The 20,930-nt window shown below is 32.1% G+C and overlaps 1 protein-coding gene across 3 annotated transcripts in view; it reads left to right on the top strand.

Moving 5' to 3' along the window:
- ODR4 (odr-4 GPCR localization factor homolog) overlaps positions 1-19,649 on the top strand; it is a 34,386-nt gene extending 14,737 nt beyond the window's left edge. For all 3 annotated transcript variants that reach the window (XM_078078044.1, XM_078078045.1, XM_078078046.1), the window contains 6 exons: positions 429-497; positions 4,201-4,329; positions 5,021-5,111; positions 9,758-9,943; positions 17,633-17,743; positions 19,361-19,649. In XM_078078044.1, the coding sequence (XP_077934170.1) occupies positions 429-497; positions 4,201-4,329; positions 5,021-5,111; positions 9,758-9,943; positions 17,633-17,743; positions 19,361-19,428 (654 nt within the window). In that variant the 3' untranslated portion in view covers positions 19,429-19,649. The remainder of the gene's footprint in view (positions 1-428; positions 498-4,200; positions 4,330-5,020; positions 5,112-9,757; positions 9,944-17,632; positions 17,744-19,360) is intronic.
- Positions 19,650-20,930: the final 1,281 nt, after the last annotated feature.

Raw genomic sequence — 20,930 nt, 5'->3', positions numbered from 1 at the left:
TAGTGCAAAGGTCAGTGAACTTTATGTAAAAAACCAAATAGTAAATATTTTAGACTTGGTGGGCCACATGGTCTCTGGCAACTATTCAACAAGCAGCCACAGATAACATGTAAATGAATGATTTTGATTGCGTTCTGTAAAACTTTATTTACAAAGACTAGAAGTGGTCTGGATTTGACCTATAGCCATAGTTTGCCAATCCTTACTTTAGAGGAATAAAAGTAGGGAATTAATGGTTTTTAAGAGTGTACACTGATTGATAGACAATACACAAAGTAACATATTTATAGAAAAAGCCAATATAAAACAAATAATAAGACTTTCTTTTCCTGTAAGTTACTTAATATATGTAAGATAGTTCCTAAATTGTCTTTTGTATTCCACTCCAGTCTCAGTAATCTAGTTTTTTAACTTTTGTGTTTTTTCAGAAAAAATCTTCTAGAGGAAATGTTCAAGCAACTAGTCATCCTTTTGATGTCAAAGTGCTAACACAGTTGGTAAATATTTTAAAATACTACTTATCTAAAATACTTTATTTTTTAGAATAATCATAATAAAATTGTTTTGGTTTTTATATTTATAATTAGAGAGTCAAAGAATTTTAGAGATGTGAAGTGTAATAAATGTCTAGTTCTAGGAAATTTATTTCCAAGAAGCATTATGTTAATAAAACCTATTTTGGTCTTTTGCCTCAAGGCTATTAACATTTTAGCATCAAGTAGAGAGCAATTTAAAAATATATATGTATTTTATATATATAACATATATAAATAACACATACATACATGTATGTGTGTGTGATATTTTGGGTTGTAGGTTTTATGAGCAAAGTTGTAGTTCTTAACAACTTAAAAAGATGTATGCAGAGATGTGCCAAGAGTTGTCATATACTTAATTTTGAAGTATATTTATACCTCCTCTGATTTGGTAAAAATCACATATTATTAGCAACTTTTATATTTTTATATAGTTGTTTTAAATTACACATCTCTTCAGAATTGAAAGTCGGGTATCTTGAAGAATAAAAAGTTAAAGCCACTAATTATTCCTAAAAGAACGCATGCAGAACAGGATATTTTTTATTGTATGTTTTGTACAAATACAAATATTGTATTTTTTTTTAACTAAGTAGAATAGATTTAAAGGTAATTTGCATAGGAGGACTTTTTAATTTCTTTTCTTCCTTCTCTGTGTTTGGCAATAGTATTTACTAAATTGTCATTGGACTTAATGGCACTCAATATGAGTTCTCAATTTCTCTTCTTAGTACCTTTGAGTTTAGATGTGTCCTTTATTTTATTTTCTTTAAAGATTTTATTTTATTTATTTGACAGAGAGAGAGAGAGAGAGAGAGACAGCTAGAGAGGGAACACAAGCAGGGGGAGTGGGAGAGGGAGAAGCAGGCTCCTGGCCGAGCAGGGAGCCCGATGCGGGGCTCAATCCCAGGACCCTGGGATCATGACCTGAGCCAAAGGCAGACACTTAACGACTGAGCCACCCAGGCACCCCTAGATGTGTCCTTTATTTTAAATCTATTCCTGTATCTATATGCTTTTTACTAGATATGCTTACATGACCTTTTGGTTTTTTAAATAATTTACTTAAAATTATTTTAGTGATAAAATTGGAGTTGGTAGATGTGTAGACTACGGGAAAAGAGAAAGGAGAGATAATATTATGAGAGATAATTTATTATAATATTTATTATTATACAGTATAATATCTTTTTATCAATCATTCCACTGGTCAGCCAGCTTGAAACTTTAAAATGACTAATATGTAATAAGTAGTCAATAAATATTTGATGTCACTTTCCTCCTGCTTAACCTCCATCAAGTCTTGTTGATTTTTCCTTTGCAGTGTTAAGTTCATCTTCTATTTTCCTTACGGTCTTAACTGCCACTAGTCTTACAATGTTATTAATTTACCTATATTATTACATATAACTCTTAACTGGTCTCTGTTCATTCTTGTCCAGAGTGATTCTTTTTCTGAAAATCCTGATACCTTTATTTGTATGTCTCTTGGAGTATCTTCTATATTTCCAGTCTATCCTACATATAAACCGTCAGATTATCCTATCTGAGTCACAGTTTGCATTCATTCACTTGTTAATTACTTATTAGTGTTTTTTAGAAAAGATTTATTGAGTATGTATAAGGGTTAGGCACTGATTGTGTTAATCTCCTTGTTTAAAATTTCTTAGGTGCTCTACACTGACTACTTAGAAAAGTCTAATTCAAGGCTCTTCATAGCCGCAGCATGCCTATTCATTAATTTCATACTTACTGTTTCAGAGGTTTGCTTTCTATGCCTTTAAAATCGTATTTATTTTCTGAGCCATGTGTCTTGCCAGTACCATCTTTTCTCTGTCATTCAGACAGTCAGAATCCTGTCTGTACTTTAAGATCTACCCCAAATGCTACCACTTATGTAAAGTTTCTTTTGGTCATCATAACCAGAGGAATCTTTTCTTTTCCAAAATACTATATCATTGTCACAGAAATTCCTCCACTTATGACCAAATTAGGTTCCCAGAGTCTCTTTGTAAGCTACTTTGTTCCTAAGTCCAAAGAAACCAAGAGGAGTTGACATTTGTAGAACACAGGTACATTTCTACCAGAAAGGAGTAAGTTAATCCTTACATCTTTTGAAAATTCTGCGTGTGTGTATGTAGTCTGTAATATATAGTCTAGTCCTTTTTGGAAAATAGTGCCCTAATTAAGGGCGCTATTATATGTTATATAATATTAGGTAGTGTTATATTATGTTATGTTATATATTATTATAAGTGTGTTATATACTATAAAACATATGCTAGATATTAAATATATAAAATAGGGCATTATGTTCCAAAATGGAATAGTTTCATCAATAGTAAAGTTCCGCATAGTGGATAAGGGAAGCCCAGTACTCTCCCTCCACCTTCACCTTATTGATATATAGATGATCTCTACGAGTATCATAGGAAGCTTATTCCAGATACAATATGAGCATTATCACCCTGCTGTTTGGTTTGATGAAAGACATTTTTTTAAACAGACTTGGAACCTTTTAAACTATTCAGTCTGTGACAAATTTCTTACCAATAAGAACTTGACTGTGTTTAAGTTTAAATTCTTAAAAAAAAAACAACACAAAAAAAACAAACTAGCTTTCCTTGAATTACATTAGACATTGACTGTTCAGTAGCTACATATTAAGTCTTTCATTTTCTTCACCATTTTTCCTCCTCAGTTCCTGATTACTCTTTTTGCAGAGGCACATATAACACTATTCATAAGTTGCATGATTTGTTTTTGTTCTTCAGAATTGACCCTATTTATTCTAGGTATACTTAGAATTTTTATTTTTACCATGTCTCACTTATGGGGTATCCTTTTTTAAAATCACAATTTTTGTTTCCATTGTGATTTATAGGCTTCCAGTAGTACTTTCACTGTTTTAATGCTCTCCTTGTTTGGGCATTTATTAAAATAATAAGGTTAAAAACATCTGTGAAACATCTTGAAACCAAGCATGAATTAACACTCCTTAGATTACGGAAGAATGAGCTTGTAAATGGAAGTGACTGCTTACAACCACTCATGTTATTTTCTGGCGACAACCTCAGTTGACTTGCCTTTTTGCTGCTGGGGAACATATAGCATTACTTTTAGTCTATGGAAGTTAAGTGTCAAAAGTGTATAAATAAGTGTCTTTACACTGCTTATCATTTTACCAAATTTTACACAACCTCTGTTATTCCAGTTATTTTTGTGCAAATCTTATATTGCATACCTTATATATCCTACTACACAGGATGTACTAAATATATATATATGTCTTATGTACTAAATATATATATATGTCTTCTTTACACATCTTTTATCTTAACAGTATTTAACTGAGTAATCTGCAAATAATATATTTTTAGTGAATATGTTAAATAAAGAATGGTATTTTAGATGGTCATGTTAGTAAGAAAAAATTTAGATGTAGTTGTGTTTAACATCAGAGTACATTTAAAATACTCAGAAAATAATATATAACTTAGTAAGGAGGACTATGAAGGCCTTTTAATAATTTATGGGAAATATTTTCAAACACTTGGTTCAGTCAAAAATTCTATCTTGCTTCATGAAATGACTTATATAATTTTTAAGTGTTTCATATAGTTAATTGCTGGCTATTAGAACTTAAAGAGATTTTGTCTTTCAGCTTCTGAATTTGGACCGCAGATCCACAGCCACAGTCCAGATCTGCAGTGGCTCTGTAAACCTTAAGGGTGCTGTGAAATGCAGAGCCTATATTCATAGCAATAAACCCAAGGTTAAAGATGCTGTGCAGGTACAAAAGGAATAACTGGTATATGAAAAACAGAAGCATGTTGATGTAACTATTCAAAAATCCTAAAATTTTTCTCAATCTCAGATTTCATAATTATGAATTTGATTTTAACTGATAATCAAGTCCCAATCTATTGGCTAGTCCAAATATACCATGTAATTGGTCCCAAGATTTTCATAGGTAGGATGTCTGTTTTAAACTGATGATTATACAAATTTATTCAGTGCTCCACAGTTGTGATATATTAGTGCATTTGAAATCATTTCTTTGGAGGGAAATTAAACTTTTTAAACAACAAGAAGAGTATTCATTGGAAGTATTATTAGGTAATATTCTGTAATCTGTAAAATTTCTATCCAGAAATTTTAAAAATGATGACTGGCACTTCTGCCATAGTTATACATTTCCTAATTTGGAACACTAGCATTATTTCTTTAGATGGAAAATTTCATTCATTTATTTGGTTTTAATTATTTAAATGAAGGTTAAGCAAATTTGCTATTAAACTGTTAATGTGTTAATAAGCATGTTAAATAAATGGACATTAAAAAATGGAATGATGTACCAGTTATTTTAGTGGACATGATTATATAGGAAAGTCAATTATGTTGGGGGAGGGTGGTAATAAAATAGTACAAATCTAAAGTAATGGGTTTTATTTCTTATTGTAATTTGTTTTGTTTTTTCATAGGCAATGAAGAGAGATATATTGAATACAGTTGCAGATCGTTGTGAAATGCTATTTGAGGATCTGCTTTTGAATGAAATTCCAGAAAAAAAAGTTATGAGTATAAAATTAACATTTTTTGTGTGTGTTCAATTGATACAGTAATAGGATGTCAAAATGTAATAGATACATCATCTTTTGTAACTACCCAGATCTATCTTTTATAACACTATGGCATCTTTTACTTTTCTTAGTGAATGACAGTTTTTCAGTTGCCACCCAAAAAAAAGATGTTTGGAACACCTTATAATAACAAATCTGTCAACTTTTAACAGTCTCAGGGAGGATTTTAAAAAAAAATTCTGCATGAATTTCTGCCAGAATGGATAAACTATTAACTTTTTAATTTAATTTAATTTTATTTTTAAGATTTTATTTATTTGAGAGAGAGAGAGCACAAGCGGGGAAGCAGCAGAGGGAGAAAAGCAGGCTCCCCACTGAGCATGGAGCCTTACATGGGGCTTGATCTCAGGACCTTGAGATCATGACCTGAGCTGAAGGCAGCCACTTAAACTGAGCCACCCAGGTGCCCTTTTGTTAACGTTTTAAAGCTAATGTTTTTTAATTAAATCTGAGATTTAAAAAAAATATTATTCAAAATAAAAATATTTATTTATTAGTGTTAAGTATTATATAATAAATTTTTAATAGGTATTAATTTATGGTATATATACAATTGATCTATTAATACCAAATTTTTTTGAATACCAATTTATATACTCATTATTACTCTAACACTCTATCAGATTTTAAAAAGCCTGGGTCATGGTGTCTTAACCTTTTATATTATTCCGTTTTGAAAATTATAAACTATACCATTTCCATAATTTGTATTAATAATAATATTTTTACTCCAAAAGAAAATTATAATACTGAGTATGCTTTTTGAAGTTACACATTTTTCTCTACCTTCCTACCATTCAGGTGCGATTGCACTTGCAATTCACAGTTGAGTATGTACATAATTGAAACATATACATTAGCTAGTTAAGGGAATATTTTTATGTTAATAGGAAAAACTCTATGTAACTATGTAATACACTTCTTGTAGTACTATTGATAGGTAGTATATTAGGTTTGGTGGACTAGTCATAATTTTTATATTCCTAATATGATAGATTAGCGGAATTGCCAGATTTAACATTTGTCCTTCCTATACTCACAAATAACCCTGAAGTTCCATTTACTAATGTACAGTTTTTCTGAGACATGAATTTGAATCTTACATGCAACAATTGGATTGAGATTTTTGTTTTGGAAAGTATGTAAAACCTGATCAGTCAGTCACCCGGTCAGCCCATCAGCCTCGTGTTAGGGTGGCCTTGTTTTTACTACTTTGTGTATGTGATAACTCTCGTGGTGCTAAACATTACTTCACTTTTTGAGCAACAGTATGTGCTACAACTGAACTGTGAATTTTAGGATTTTCAGGGACGTGGGGATGCATTCACCATTAGTGCCAAAATCTACCCTATTATACACATTAGTTCAATACTCTATTCCATTTAACAGTGCTTTGTAAACTGGTATTATATGACTGTCTTGGTATTACTTTATATTGAGTGAGCTAGTATTTTTAAATTTTTGCTGATGTTCAAGCAGTACAATTACTTCCCACAGCAGTTGTGATATTTATACATTAAATTTGATGTATTAGAAGTTAACGTTATCTAATGTTACCTCTTCCTAAATTTTTTAAAAATAAAAGTTTTCACTGGTAGTTGAGTGGCCTTTGAGGCCTGTGTGAAGAGAATGGTCACTGTAGTTTGTTGGAAAAAAAGCAGTGACTAACATATTTGGTTGGGTTCTGTGTCTACTCTACCATTAGCTGAGTCACTTTGGACCAATGATTTAGTCCATCCAAGCATCCATTGTCTTATCTAGAAAACAGGGATTATAGTAGATAATCTTTGAGGTTGTGAGATTAAAAAAGATGATGTTTGTAAAGCCCCTGATACAAATTGGTAAACTATATGTTCAGTAAGTGGTAGTTACTATTATATTGGAGATGATAAAGAGAATTATTTGATAATTGTCTTTAAATTTTCCTAACTTTAATTTTTGGGAAGTGTATCATTGTATTTCGAAAAGAAAGCAAGTATAAATATATATATTTTTAAACTTTAGTAACAGAATTATTTCAGCAACATGTTAGTTGATCTTAAGATACCACAATAAAAGAATAAATTGCAAGTAATAATACAAACAAAAGTAAAATTTGAAGTTGAACACATATATACCAAATTGTTAGATTTTAGATTTAGTCTTCATTTTACTTATCTTTCTTCTATACTGGTAAGATTTTATGTATTTGTAATTTGGTAAAATGTAGAATGTATGCCATGAAATTAACCTGAACTAGAGGGTTTTTTTGCATGTTTAAGGAAGTCTGCAAAGGGCATATTAACTTTACATTCCTAATCTTTAAAATAAACATAGTCTCTGAATTCTGGCTATCCAGATGAAAGAACTGGATGTAGTTGAATGACAATAAAAAATATAAGTCCAATCATTCCTTTAACTTATTATGGTCTTCCCCTTCTCAGATTCCCCTTAAGAATTCCGGAGCTTCTCTCAGCCTACATTCAGTCTTAACCAAATTACTCTCAGCAGATAACCTACTCATTGTGAAAATTGAAGACTCTTACCTTCTTCCATTCCTATATTCATATCCATCCATATCACTTGTCCTCTGAGAACATATTTGTATTCCTCTTTGCCTTTGGTCGTGGTTTTGCTCTCTAGATGGCACTTCTCTTTGCTTCATACAAATGTCTACTTATCCTTCAAGAATCAACTCAGATCTCAACTATTGTACACAATTTTCTATAATACTCCAGTATGAGTTAGGATTCTGTTCTTAACCAGTAAAAAACCCATTCTTATATTGCCTTGAATTTTTTTCTCTGTTTTGAACTTACTTCAAATAACGTTTAACTAGATGCTCTGCTGTGGGAATATTCCTAAAGGATTCTTAGAATACTTTGTGAGAAATGTTTTTTTAAAAGATCCTCCCTTTTTTAACCTCAGACCAACCAGAAAAAAACTTGGTTTTATTTAGATACTAAGTGGCTAATTTAACTTTTTTTTTTTGAAGATTTTTATTTATTTATTTAACAGAGATAGCACAAGTAGGGAGAGCAGCAGGCAGAGGGAGAGGGAGAAGCAGGCTCTCTACTGAGCAAGGAGCCCGATATGGGGCTCGATCCCAGGACCCTGGGATCATGACCTGAGCCGAAGGCAGACGCTTAACGACTGAGCCACCCAGGCGCGTCTAATTTAACTTTTTAATTTGAAAATTATAAGTTCTTTTTTTAAATGAGTAATTTAAAATGATCGCAACTACTGCTTTCACGTTTGATTTTATACCAAAGAAATTTATTTCTTTTTCAGGAAAACGAGAATTAATGCAGCTTGAAATAGTTTTAAAATTTTGCATGCCAGTTACACATATATATTGTAGCCATCTTTGAAAGTTTTGAACTTAACCTGTTTTAAGAAACTGTAGCCCAAAATAAAATAGTACATCCCTAATTTCAATGTGTGGACAATATACATGCTACAGTAAAAATTGCAGTAATATAATTTTACCGCTAGGAGGCAGCCTGGTCAAAGTAAAATTCTTCTCCCAGTTCTCATATGACAACAAGATAAGCAGAATCTGCAGGAACACTAATTTAAGTCATAGCATTTTCTGTGACACTTAAGGCATTCTTCATCATCTTTTGTTTGTAAAGCTAAAGCTACCACTAGTTTCTTGATAAGGAAATGTAGATTGCTTTTAAAGTGAGCCCTAGTTTTCTACTTGATCTGTACATTGGCTGCTTAATCATATCCATTGCTGAAAGAGGTGGTTCTTTACACAAAATCTCTATCTTTGTTAATAGTTCAATAGAATGATGGTGTTGAACCAAACAATAATTATGTGTTCATGTAGAACAGTGACAATGTTAGAAATTGGGGGGAATATTGTATTTTACTTTGTGAGTATTCAAAGAATGAAACATTTATTATTTAGATCCAGATTATTTTTTCTAAAGATAACTTAAAGCTGATTACAAAAAGGTATTACAATTTAACAAGATAAAAATTATTAGCAATAAGAATGAGGCAAGAGGAAAATGAAAAAGAAAGTAGGATGGAGTTGGTAGTAAGATGAGTATACAAAGCATGTATCTTGATGTCCTGGTAAGATGAAGTCAGTGGTAAGATTAGTGCAAAATGAATGCTATTCAATTTTCCTATACATTTGATGTAGGTGGGCCACTAATTTGACTCCAAACTTGCATGAAGAAGAGAAATATTTATAAAATGCGGTGCTTGTATGGTTAAACAAGAAAAACAACAATTTCTGAGACCAGGGACAAAATTCTCCTGGGTATTCCTTCATAGGACAGTGGATAATACAAGAATATATAACTTAAAAAAAAAAGAAAGAAAGAATGTATAACTAACAATACCTTCACATTTGAAGGCAGTGGTTAAGTTTACATTTCATAGGAGTATCATTTAGTCCCTTGCAGAGGCCAGGAGTATTGAGGTAAAGCAGAATTCAGTAAGAGCAATTCTGTGTCCAATCAATTAAGACATAAAAAGGCCTTTTAGGTTTTATTTTTATTAGTGTATATTTCATATACAAATATATCACTGATGCTAGTGACAGACCTATCTAAATATTGATAATGTTCTATCTCCTTTTAGATTCTGAAAAAGAGTTTCATATCCTCCCTCACCGAGTTTTCGTCCCCATTCCGGGATCCACTGTAATGTTATGTGATTATAAATTTGGTGATGAGTCAGCTGAAGAAATGAGAGACCATTTTATAGAGATGTTAGATCATATGATTCAAATAGAAGATTTGGAAATTGCAGAGGAAATAAACACAGGTAATTATATGATGTTACTTAAGAACCTGATTAGACTTTTGCTAAGATGACCTATAAGGCATCTGGTTTAAGGATGTCTTTAGATTTCTTTAACACTAGTTCGGTTTGATATTTTTGAGGCATTTAAAAATGTGCCTGTTAATTTCTACAGATAGAAACATGCAGTCAGTGTTTTCCTGGAAAATTCTACCAAAATTTAAGTTACTTAAGGTTTTTCTAAGCCTAGCAAGTAGATCTTCATAAAACAAGTTCAGCTTTAAATAGGTGGAAATACATAGCTTTTAGGTGTTTCTTTTATTATAAGAGAAGTTTTCTTAAAATTCACTATCTTAATTGTTTGGTTAAGCATTTTTAAACAGTTTATTAAACATCTTTTCGATACTAGTGGGCTTTATTTTCTTACCCCTTCACGTAATTGGGATACTAAGGTTAAATGGGCAGTTCCAAACATTAGATCAAGATTATTTTTATAGAGCATAGATTTGCCATACTATCTAATTATGTAACAGTTTCTCCTCCTAAATGTCACTTTCACATTTGACCTTACATTCTTTTTTTTGTTACTTTTTTTTTTTTTTAATATTGCACAGTTTATTCTTGTCCCAGTTTTTATCACAAAATACTGATTCCATCAAAATATATTTTTATTGAAATTAGGGCCAACTTGCAAAACACTTGAAGCACAGATGTTGTTTCAAGGCGCCATTTTGTGATCTGACTTCCCTTTTCCACTTCTTGAATTAATCTCCTTTGTGGGTCTCTGGCTGTTGAGTTAGGTGGGTAACGTTCAGTCACAATGAAAGTAAGGTGAGGAACTGGTCTCTGGTGTGCTTGTTACCTTTGTGGTCTTTGATAACTACACTTGAGTCATTTTTTTTTTTAATTCTTAATTGTGACTTTTTAAAAAATTTTATTTCATTATTTTATGTTAATCACCATACATTACATCATTGGTTTTTGATGTAGTGTTCCATGATTCATTGTTTGCGTATAACACCCAGTGCTCCTTTCAATACGTGCCCTCCTTAATACCCATCACCAGGCTAACCAATCCCCCCTCCCCCCTCCCCTCTAGAACCCTCAGTTTGTTTCTCAGAGTCCATAGTCTCTCATGGTTTGTCTCCCCCTCCGATTTCCCCCCCTTCATTTTTCCCTTCCTACTATCTTCTTTTTTTTTTTTTAACATATATTATTTATTTAGAAGGCTGTTTTTGTTTTGTTTTGCTTTGCTTTGCTTTGCTTTTGTTTTGTGTCTAGTGAGAGAAAGATATGAAAATATATCTATAAATAAGTGTATAAGTTTATGACAGGCTTCCTGAAACATTTAAAAATATGTGATAAAAGTAATTATTTGCAAATATCAATAAATATCGAGTATGTAGCTATTTATCGAACTTCAGATTTCTGATATAATAGTAGAAAGTCTTTAGGTTGCTTTTGAATGTGGATGTTTATGAAATTTGAATATAACAATTTATAAGTCTTTTTTCTAATTCTAACTTCTTAATTATTTTTCTGTGACTTAACTAATTCCTGCCCCCACCATAAGAGTATTTGATTCAGAGTACTCTTGTTACAATGATGAGTCAAGTAAGTATTTCACTGGTGAATATCAAATCTGTCAGTAAAGTCTTAGATTAGTTGGAGACCAGTGAGTTTGTTGTTTTGTTTTCTTTTTCTTTTTTTTCTCAACAACTCCAGGTTAGTATTAATTATGATGTGGAACAGTAAGCTTATTTTAAAGAAAAAAAATACTTCAAATTGCTCAGTATCTGATGTTAAAAGAGCATCTGTGTTTTAATCCTTTGAAAACTATCATTTTTTAAGGGATAGCTATAGTATATTCCCTAACTGATGGGTACTTTGAAAGTAAACTGGTAAACATGTTTGCTGCTTTCTGAAATATGTTTTCCCAGATTAGTGGCTGCACTATCTCTGCCAACCAGATTTAGAGTCATCAGGGTAGGGATTTTTGATTGTTTTGTTCACTTTTGTCTCTATTGCCTGACAATAGTTCTTGACCCATTCTGTTGTTGATAATCTGAATGAATTTTACTTGGGATCACTAGAGTTGACCTAGTTCATCCTCTTTCTTTTAACATTGAAATTTATATTCCTAGGAGATGGGGATTTAGACTGTATTCTTCCTTATTCCAAATAACAGTCTGTCTTCCTATAACTAACACCTTATTCAGTAATCTGGAGCAGTAAAACATGAGTACTTTTTTACTGAGGCCATGCTTTTGAATTTGAGGTCAACTATCATGCTCTTAAGTATGTTGAAGCCAAATATTTGCACAGTCCTTTAACTGGTCTCTTTATTATAGTTTCCAGATCTCATTCTTTCTTACCACCTTGTTTGTCTTTTTATAGATTAGGAATTTTTAACCTGTGGTACCCATAACCTTTGGGGTCATAGCTGGCTTTCAGGAGGTCCACAAACCACTTAAAAGTAATTATATAATTTTTTTCTGGAAAAAGATTAAAGGGTTGGTGACCTAAGAAAGATTAAAAACTACTTCTTTAAATATACTTTGGTTTGCCTTTCTTTAAATAAATTACCCTGAATTCAACCTAATATTCTAATAATATTATTAGCTATTATTTATATAGAACCTACTATGTATAGGCACGGTTTTAAGAGCCTTACAAATACTAAATCATTTAATTCTTACAATAGCCCTATGATGTAGATACTATTCTTAGTCCCATTTTCCAGATGAGAGAATTGAAGCTCAGAAAGGTCAAATAATTTTTCCAGGGTTACACAGCTAGTAAATGGTGGAGCTAGAATTTAAACTTAAGCAATTTGGTTCTAGAGTCTGTGCTTTTTTCTAACAATTCCTTTCCATGGGACCTAACCAACACAGACTATAGAACTACTACTTTCCATGGTCTAGATATTTATTTTAGCATGGCCATCTTCATTGCATCATTCAAAAATTTTTTTGACTTAAGTGAATGATGTTACATTATTCTGGTTTAATTTCATCTTCTGTCAGTATAATTTCTCACTTGTTGGCTAGAATCTTGGATCTGTTATTATAGTAGATGGTTTTCATATTCTTTTTGAATTACTTGTCACACTTTTAGTGTGTATTACATTCATGAAAGATTAAAGGGTAGCATTGTATGCAAAATTTGACCCAATCACAACTTACTTTATTATTTTTTTATTTTTTGACTAATTATTTTTACAACTTACTTTAAAAATCAGATATAAAAACTTAGGGAGAGAGAGATTTCATTTAGATTATTTTTTTAAAGATTTTATTTATTTATTTGAGAGAAAGAGACAGAAATAGTGACAGAGATAGCGAGAGAGAGCAGGAGTGGGGAGGAGAAGCAGGCTCCCCGCTGAGCAGGGAGCTCAATGCAGGGCTCCATCTCAGGACCCTGTGACCATTACCTGAGCTGAAGGCAGGCGCTTAACTGCCCGAGCCACTCAGGCGCCCGGACTGTCAGATTTTTGAGAGTAAGTACCTAGAATGTTTCTCTGTACTCAGCTCTATGCCTCAAACATGATAGGTATTCTTAAATATTTGTTAATAATTGACTGATATATACTAAATAGGCCATTTTTTGGAAATTATTGCACATCTTTTTTTCACTTATTTTATGCTTGAAAAATTGTAAAGTTTACATCTAGCCAGATACAAGGTTTTTAAGGCTTGTGTAGGGCACTACAACTGAACATGTACATTTAAAAAGGGTATGATAGTCATAGCTCTATGGTGATATAATTCGGAACATTTTAAGGGGTATAGAACATTTAAAACATATGACATTATGCAGCACTAGACATTTTAATTCTAGTTGACAGCATTTAGTATGTCTATTTATCAGATATTTATTAAGCATTTGCTCTGTTCAAGGCAATGTGATAGATAAAAAATCAAAGACGAGATTCCTTTCCTTAAAAAGCCTGATTTGGAAGATATATGTATGCACTGTTAATTATGCAGAACATGTAGTAAGGTCATAAGAGTAAGAACTTACCATTAATGATTAAAATTTTAGAGTTTCCAGTGATTTTGTTAATTATTCAATGAGAAGAAAATATTTTGACTGTAGGTTAGCGATAACAATCTACAGTAACCAAGTTTTGACATTAGTATTTTCGATTTTAGTAAACTGTTTCCATTTTTTCATTGTTTATTATTACTGCTTTATGTTTCACTTTAATTGAAAGCACACATCTATTGTATAAATTGATACTCTGTAGTATTCAGTGGATAATCCCAAATATATTAAAAGCTCCCTAGTTTTGAATGATTCTTAGAATTCTTTGAAATATCCTTGCAAATAATTAAAAGACTTATTTATATCAAGATAATATACTTCTTAGCTATTATTATCAAATTTAAATGCTATTCTCTAATGAATTGTTTTTATCGTTTATATGTATACTAAATATATTTTAATCCTGTTTTTCAGCTTTCCTTCAGTAAGCTTTATCATTAATACTGTACCATGTTAAATATTAGTATGAGCTAGTAATTGAAGTATTTAAAAATCCACTTTTTAATCTTGATGATATATAAATGTTCATTAGTCTTGTGGATTTTGATTTTTTATAAGCTTTTAATATTGGTACTTAGTTGTATATTTCACACTGTATTTTAAAATTATTTTCTGTCTATATTTTTTTATGCTGGTAATCTATTATAAAGATAGATAAACTGAATAGGAAGAGTTTAATATTGCACAAAGGAAACAAAACAGCAATTTGTGGAAAGTTTAGGTGTATATACTTGAATGTATGCTGTATCAAACTCATAATCTCTAGATTATATATTTTTCTAATATTATATAATGTATTGAAGATACTGCTTCATTATGTTAAATATGATTCTTTAAGGACTCTTTCCTGTTTTTGAAACTTATATAAATCCTAACTGAGTGATTGATTGACTACTCTATTTTAAGCATTAGGGTTCTAGAGATCAAATACACAGTTCTGACTCTGAAGAAGTTCACAGTCTAGAGGGAAATACAGAGAAATGGGTTACTCTAAATAAAGTGATTAGTTCTATAATAGAAGGATGAACAGAATTATCAGAACATTTAGCACAGGGATTATCCTTTTATGGGGTTAGAGAAAGCTTCTGAAAGCAAGTGACATTTGAGTTCATTTTGAAGGATGAATGCAATAAAAGTAACTCTAGGCTTTTCAGGAATTGAACACTGGCATCAGATGTATTGTGACCAAGAATATGACTTGTCTAGAATTATATTAGTTTTGCTTTTTCAAATATTTGTTGAATTAGAAGAAATGATTTGGTAATTAGCATATTTTTAATAGCAAAATAACATATTCCCAGATTATAGGATAGGGTAAAAACATAAACATTTTAATAGAAAAATAAAGTGATTTTTCATGACATCCTATTCGTTTAGAATTATATTCACTTACTCATTCACTCCCTTACTCATTCATTAATTACTCAAAAATAAATTTTATTAATAAAAATAATGGATTATTAATAAATATTAATTTTTCATTAATTTACTAAAAATATTAGATGCATAATTTTATGAAGATAGTATTTTAACTGAGTCCAGGTATGCCACTTACATCTGTGTAACTTTAAATAATCCCCCTCCGAATCCCAGATTCTCTTGGTGTTAAGAGAATTTAGTACAAACATTAGGGAAAATACTTTCTAAACAAAAAGAGATACATAACTGTAAGGTGATATTAACTAGTATTATTATAAGACATTTAAATAATGAACTTTCTGAATTATAATAAAGAATATTAACATTAAAGTATAAAAGTAATATTTTATAGTATGTATAAATTTTCCTATATATTTGAAATTAGGGTTTTCATATATAATAAACCATAAAAGGTGGAGTTCAAATGTTAAAGTTCAAAAATTGAGGGGCACCTGGGTGGCTCAGTCGTTAAGCGTCTGCCTTTGGCTCAGGTCATGATCCCAAGGTCCTGGGATCGAGCCCCACATTGGGCTCCCTGCTCAGTGGGAAGCCTGCTTCTCCCTCTCCCACTCCCCCTGCTTGTGTTCCCTCTCTCGCTGTCTCGCTCTCTGTCAAATAAATAAGATATTTTTAAAAAAATGAAAATTACTATACATTTAGGGGTGTTAAACTTGTTATAAGAATCTGGCTTTATTTTCTAAGTATTTGATGTTATTATTTGCTGATTATTATTTAATTGTTTTTATTCTATAATATACTTGCCAAGTAGTTGCTATGTTTGAAATACATATTTTGCCAGGTAAATACCTTAAAATAACATACTTTTAAATGACTTAAGGGATGAAGAACAATTTGTTTGTCAAAATGACTCACTTAAGGTGAGGGATAACTATGGCTTTAAAATTTCTTAAGTGCATTAGTCATCTCCTACTAGATATTAAGTTAGTAATTCAGATGCACTTTATCTACAGTATCAGCTAAAAATTTGAAGACGCACCTTTAAAATCGGGTGAAACTCATCTTTGCCAATTCTGTCTTTATATCAGAACTAATTAATATTTGTTGTTTGGTTAAACATTGATAATTTAATTATAAAGGAAAGAGAAGTAATAATGAACATGTATTTTTATGACTAAATCACTGAGTATAGTGAAACCTCATTACTTCAGTATTCAGGGATTGGAAGAAGACAACTAAGGAGTTTAAGTTGTAACATTTTATTTTAAGCATCTAAATAGTCCTGCCTAACTATCAACAGCTTGGAATGAAATTGAACACATTTACAACTTAGCATGCATTCATTATTGCCCTTGTTTTCTCTTTTGTTGGCAGTTGCTCAAAAAGGTTACTTTCTTACATGATTAATTTGGGGCTTGTCTGAAGTTAAAATTACCTGATTTTAAGGAATGCTTAAGATCTAATTTCCTATCGAATCATATGTTATTTGCATTTAAATTTCAGATACTAGTAAAATGACAAAGTGTCTGAGATTTGAATTAAAATCCCAGAAGCTCCCACCAAAAACAAACATAAATAAATTGTTATGACAACGTCTTACTCATCCTTGAAAAATACTCTGCTTCAGTAAAATTATCTCAGATTTGTATCAAATCAGTATGATTTTGTATGACAGATTAAAAATGAAAATAGAGCAATGAAATATTTTTTTATAGAAGTAAATTACTTGTGCAGAAAATTTGACATACTAGAGCATGACTTGCATATAACAATTCAATATTAAATGTATAAGTAATATATCATGAAAAACCATTTTTGTGCTCTTTATTTTTTTATTAACATATAATGTATTATTTGTTAATTTTTGTGCTCTTTAAATACAAGTACTCAAGTAAAAAAATCCGTAGCAAATAAGTGTAATTCATGCTTCATCCATTATTTGTATTTGTTATCTGAAATAAGGATTTTGGTGGCCCCCCAAAAAAGGTTTTTTGGTACTGATATTTACTAATAGAAAAACCAAAATTGTATGTGTGTTAACATGACTAAAACTGTACTATTTATTCAACTTTTTGATCTATAGATGAAGTTAGGGGAAAAATGAAGCTGGTAGGCTAATGTAATCTAGAACTAAGGTGTTATAATCCTTGAGAAAACTAGAAACTGGAAATATAGAAGACTGAATTTTTTTTGATAATATGTTCCTTATAATGTTCTTCTTTAAAACTCATTTTAAAATGGGAATTATTCCCATTTTATTTAGGATTGATTGTTATTATCCTCTTGCAGCTTGTATGAGTTACTCTATGAATACTGAAGCTTCATTGGACAACACAGATGATGAACAACCAAAGCAACCAATTAAAGCTACAGTAATATTGAAAATTCAGCAAAACATAGGTATATAATTTCTTTTATAACATTGAAAAGATGGTATTTTGGATTTGAGTTTTCTCATTATTTTAAAATTGTTTCCATTACATTTTGCTTTCTTAGAGGTGCTAGATTAAGCCTGTATTTATTATTATGGAAAGTGCTAGTCCCTGAAGATGGAAGAGATGGAAGGATTTATAAATAATGCATTATCGCAATTGCTCTCAAACATGACACTTTCTATTAATTTTTTTTGGCGTGTTTGTTTGTTTTTAGAGGGGGTGGGCGGGGCAGACAGAGAGAGAGAATCTTAAGCAGGCTCCACACCGGTGCAGAGCCTGATGTGGGGCTCGATCTCACAACCCTGAGATTATGACCTCAGCTGAAATCAAGAGTTGGATGCTTAATGACTTAACCACCCAGGCACCCCACTTTTTGTGTTTTTACAAGAAAAACTTGTTGAGTTTCGGGAATCAGTTATTATAGTTGGGCCAATGCTTTTCAGACTGGTGTTCTTTGAAAAACTGCTATTGTAGGAGATTTTGATACGTGTTCTATGAAAAAAGTCAAATTCAAGTCTGGAAATTTGTAATGAACTTTAGAATTTTAAAGGCTCCAAGAAGCGTGGCAATCACTTCAACATTGTTCAGACATATTGATTAAAGAACATGTAGACTGTTGTTAAGTGGAATGCCAATTTGAAAAATGCTTTATAAGCATTAAGACTTTTGACTGTTAGAAGCCAGAAGATTTTTCTTGGCACTTACTCATTAGATAATTACCTAAATTCTTTTTTTTTTTTTTTTTTTTTTTAAAGATTTTATTTATTTATTTGAGAGAGAGAGAACGAGAGACAGAGAGCATGAGAGGGAGGAGGGTCAGAGGGAGAAGCAGACTCCCCGCCGAGCAGGGAGCCCGATGTGGGACTCGATCCCGGGACTCCAGGACCATGACCCGAGCCGAAGGCAGCCGCTTAACCAACTGAGCCACCCAGACGCCCTAATTACCTAAATTCTTTGTACCGAAGTGTGTGTGTATGTGTGTGTCTGTCTGGACTGCTCTGGTCGGCTTTGTTTTGGTTAACTTACAGTTATCAGGAAAAAATAAGTAAAACTAAAAGTTGCCAACACAAACTTACTAATTCTTAGATTTTATAATGGTAGAATCTTGAGTTTTTTAGTTTGAATAGTTACACAGATGACTTTGCCTTGTCATGTTTGAGACCCGCTGCCCATTGGAGCTGTCTTTTGGTTTAAGCTAGGTACCATAAGATGGCTGGAATGTCAGTGTGCATATTTATAGAAACTTTTTTAAAGTATATGTGAGTTTTTCTCTCAAATGTGTGTGAGTGCACATGTGTGTAAGAGAGATACTTTTTTTTTTTCTTTTTTGAAGGTTTTGCTAAGTGGGGAAGTACATGATTACCAGTCCAGCCTTTGCCATATATTCAACGTATTGCTGTGTTTTCCTCCTAAGACTTGGCTGGCTTTTAATACATATACATGTGTGTATAAGCATACATGTTTGTGCAGGTGCATCTTGTTGTTTAGGCCCATCATTGCCTACATTTCAGAGCCTAGGACCAGTTAAGCCTTTCTTTCGCTCATTCCATTTCCATTTGTTTTGTGTTTGTTTTACTTGTAGGTGTGATTGCAGCATTTGCGGTTGCAGTCCTTGCTGCGGGTATCTCCTTTCATTACTTCAGTGATTAGGGTGAGACACAGCTTCCTGATCTTCCAGAGAACACTGAGCAACCATTATGAATAAAAGACGCAAACAGTCCATCTGCATTTAAGACCAGAGCAGCCACCTCTGCTGCCATTATGCCTATTATGTTTCTGACTAAAATGAAATCACCAGCTGCCTTGTTTAGCCCTGCTTATGTTATAGATGGCTCAGGCTTCCAAAAATAAAGTTGTGTATGTAGATGGAAGTTGCATGTAACAAATCCTTATTATCTATTTTTAAAAATGTTCAAAGTGATGGTTTATTTTCATAGATTTTAGTCCTGTTGATCTGGATCACATATTGATCACGATATTGAAAATTTGAATAGTCAGAGTTGACTGAATATCTTAGTAATAGAATAACTGGAGAAATTTCTACAAAGTGGGGCAACAATCTGTTGGGTAAGTTCATACTCTAGGACCTTTTTTTTTTTTTTATGGCACAACAAGAAGTTTTATTCTATTGATAGAAAAAAAAACCTGCAATTAATAGTTATACCACAGCAGTTAACAGCATGTAAAAAGAAATGTCTCTTTTAAAACATTAGAGGAAAAATGTCTGCTCTGCATTTTTTAAATTTTATTTTATTATTTTATGTTAATCACAATATATTACATCATTAGTTTTTGATGTAATGTTCCATGATTCATTGTTTGCATATACCCAGTGCTCCATTCAATACGTGCCCTCTTTAATACCACCACCAGGCTAACCCATCCCCCACCCCCCTCCCCTCTAGAACCCTCAGTTTGTTTCTCAGAGTCCATAGTCTCTCATGGTTCGTCTCCCCATACGATTTCCCCCCCTTCATTTTTCCCTTCCTACTATCTTTTTTTTTAACATACAATGTATTATTTGTTTCAGAGGTACAGGTCTGTGACTCATCAGTCTTACACAATTCACAGCGCTCACCATAGCACATACCCTCCCCAATGTCTATCACCCAGCCACCCCATTCCTCCCACCCCCCACCACTCCAGCAACCCTCAGTTTCTTTCCTGAGACTAGGACCTTTCTAATGTATACTCAGTTCCCAAAATACTGACCAAGTTCTGGTCAAGGGATAGGAAACCTTCCCAGAAAGGTTTGAATTATTAAGGATTGCCATAAATCATGTGCTTTCTCAGGTTAGTGTATCATATCTGCTTTAATATATTTAGTAAGACTTTTACTTCTAACAGTACGTTAGACTAGGTACTGCAAAACAACTAAATGCTGAATAAAATCTATTTTTGAATGCATTAATCAGCTCAAAGAAAGTAGGGGAAGTTTCTGTGAATCATACCTCTATTTTTACTTGCCCACAGATGAACACATTTTGAGTTGGGAATTGCGAATACTGTATTAAGCATGCAAGTGGGCAGTGGTTACACAGATAGCAAATACCAACTGCAACATAGCCATATGCAGTTTGCCTTGGACTAGAAACAAGATGAATCTGAATCTGAGATGTTGTCCTAGCCAGGACAGTTGAAGTGGCTACTTA

The sequence above is a fragment of the Halichoerus grypus genome, chromosome 7, assembly GCF_964656455.1.
Source record: "Halichoerus grypus chromosome 7, mHalGry1.hap1.1, whole genome shotgun sequence".
NCBI lineage: Eukaryota > Metazoa > Chordata > Mammalia > Carnivora > Phocidae > Halichoerus > Halichoerus grypus.
This window is presented reverse-complemented; position numbering and strand designations above follow the sequence as displayed.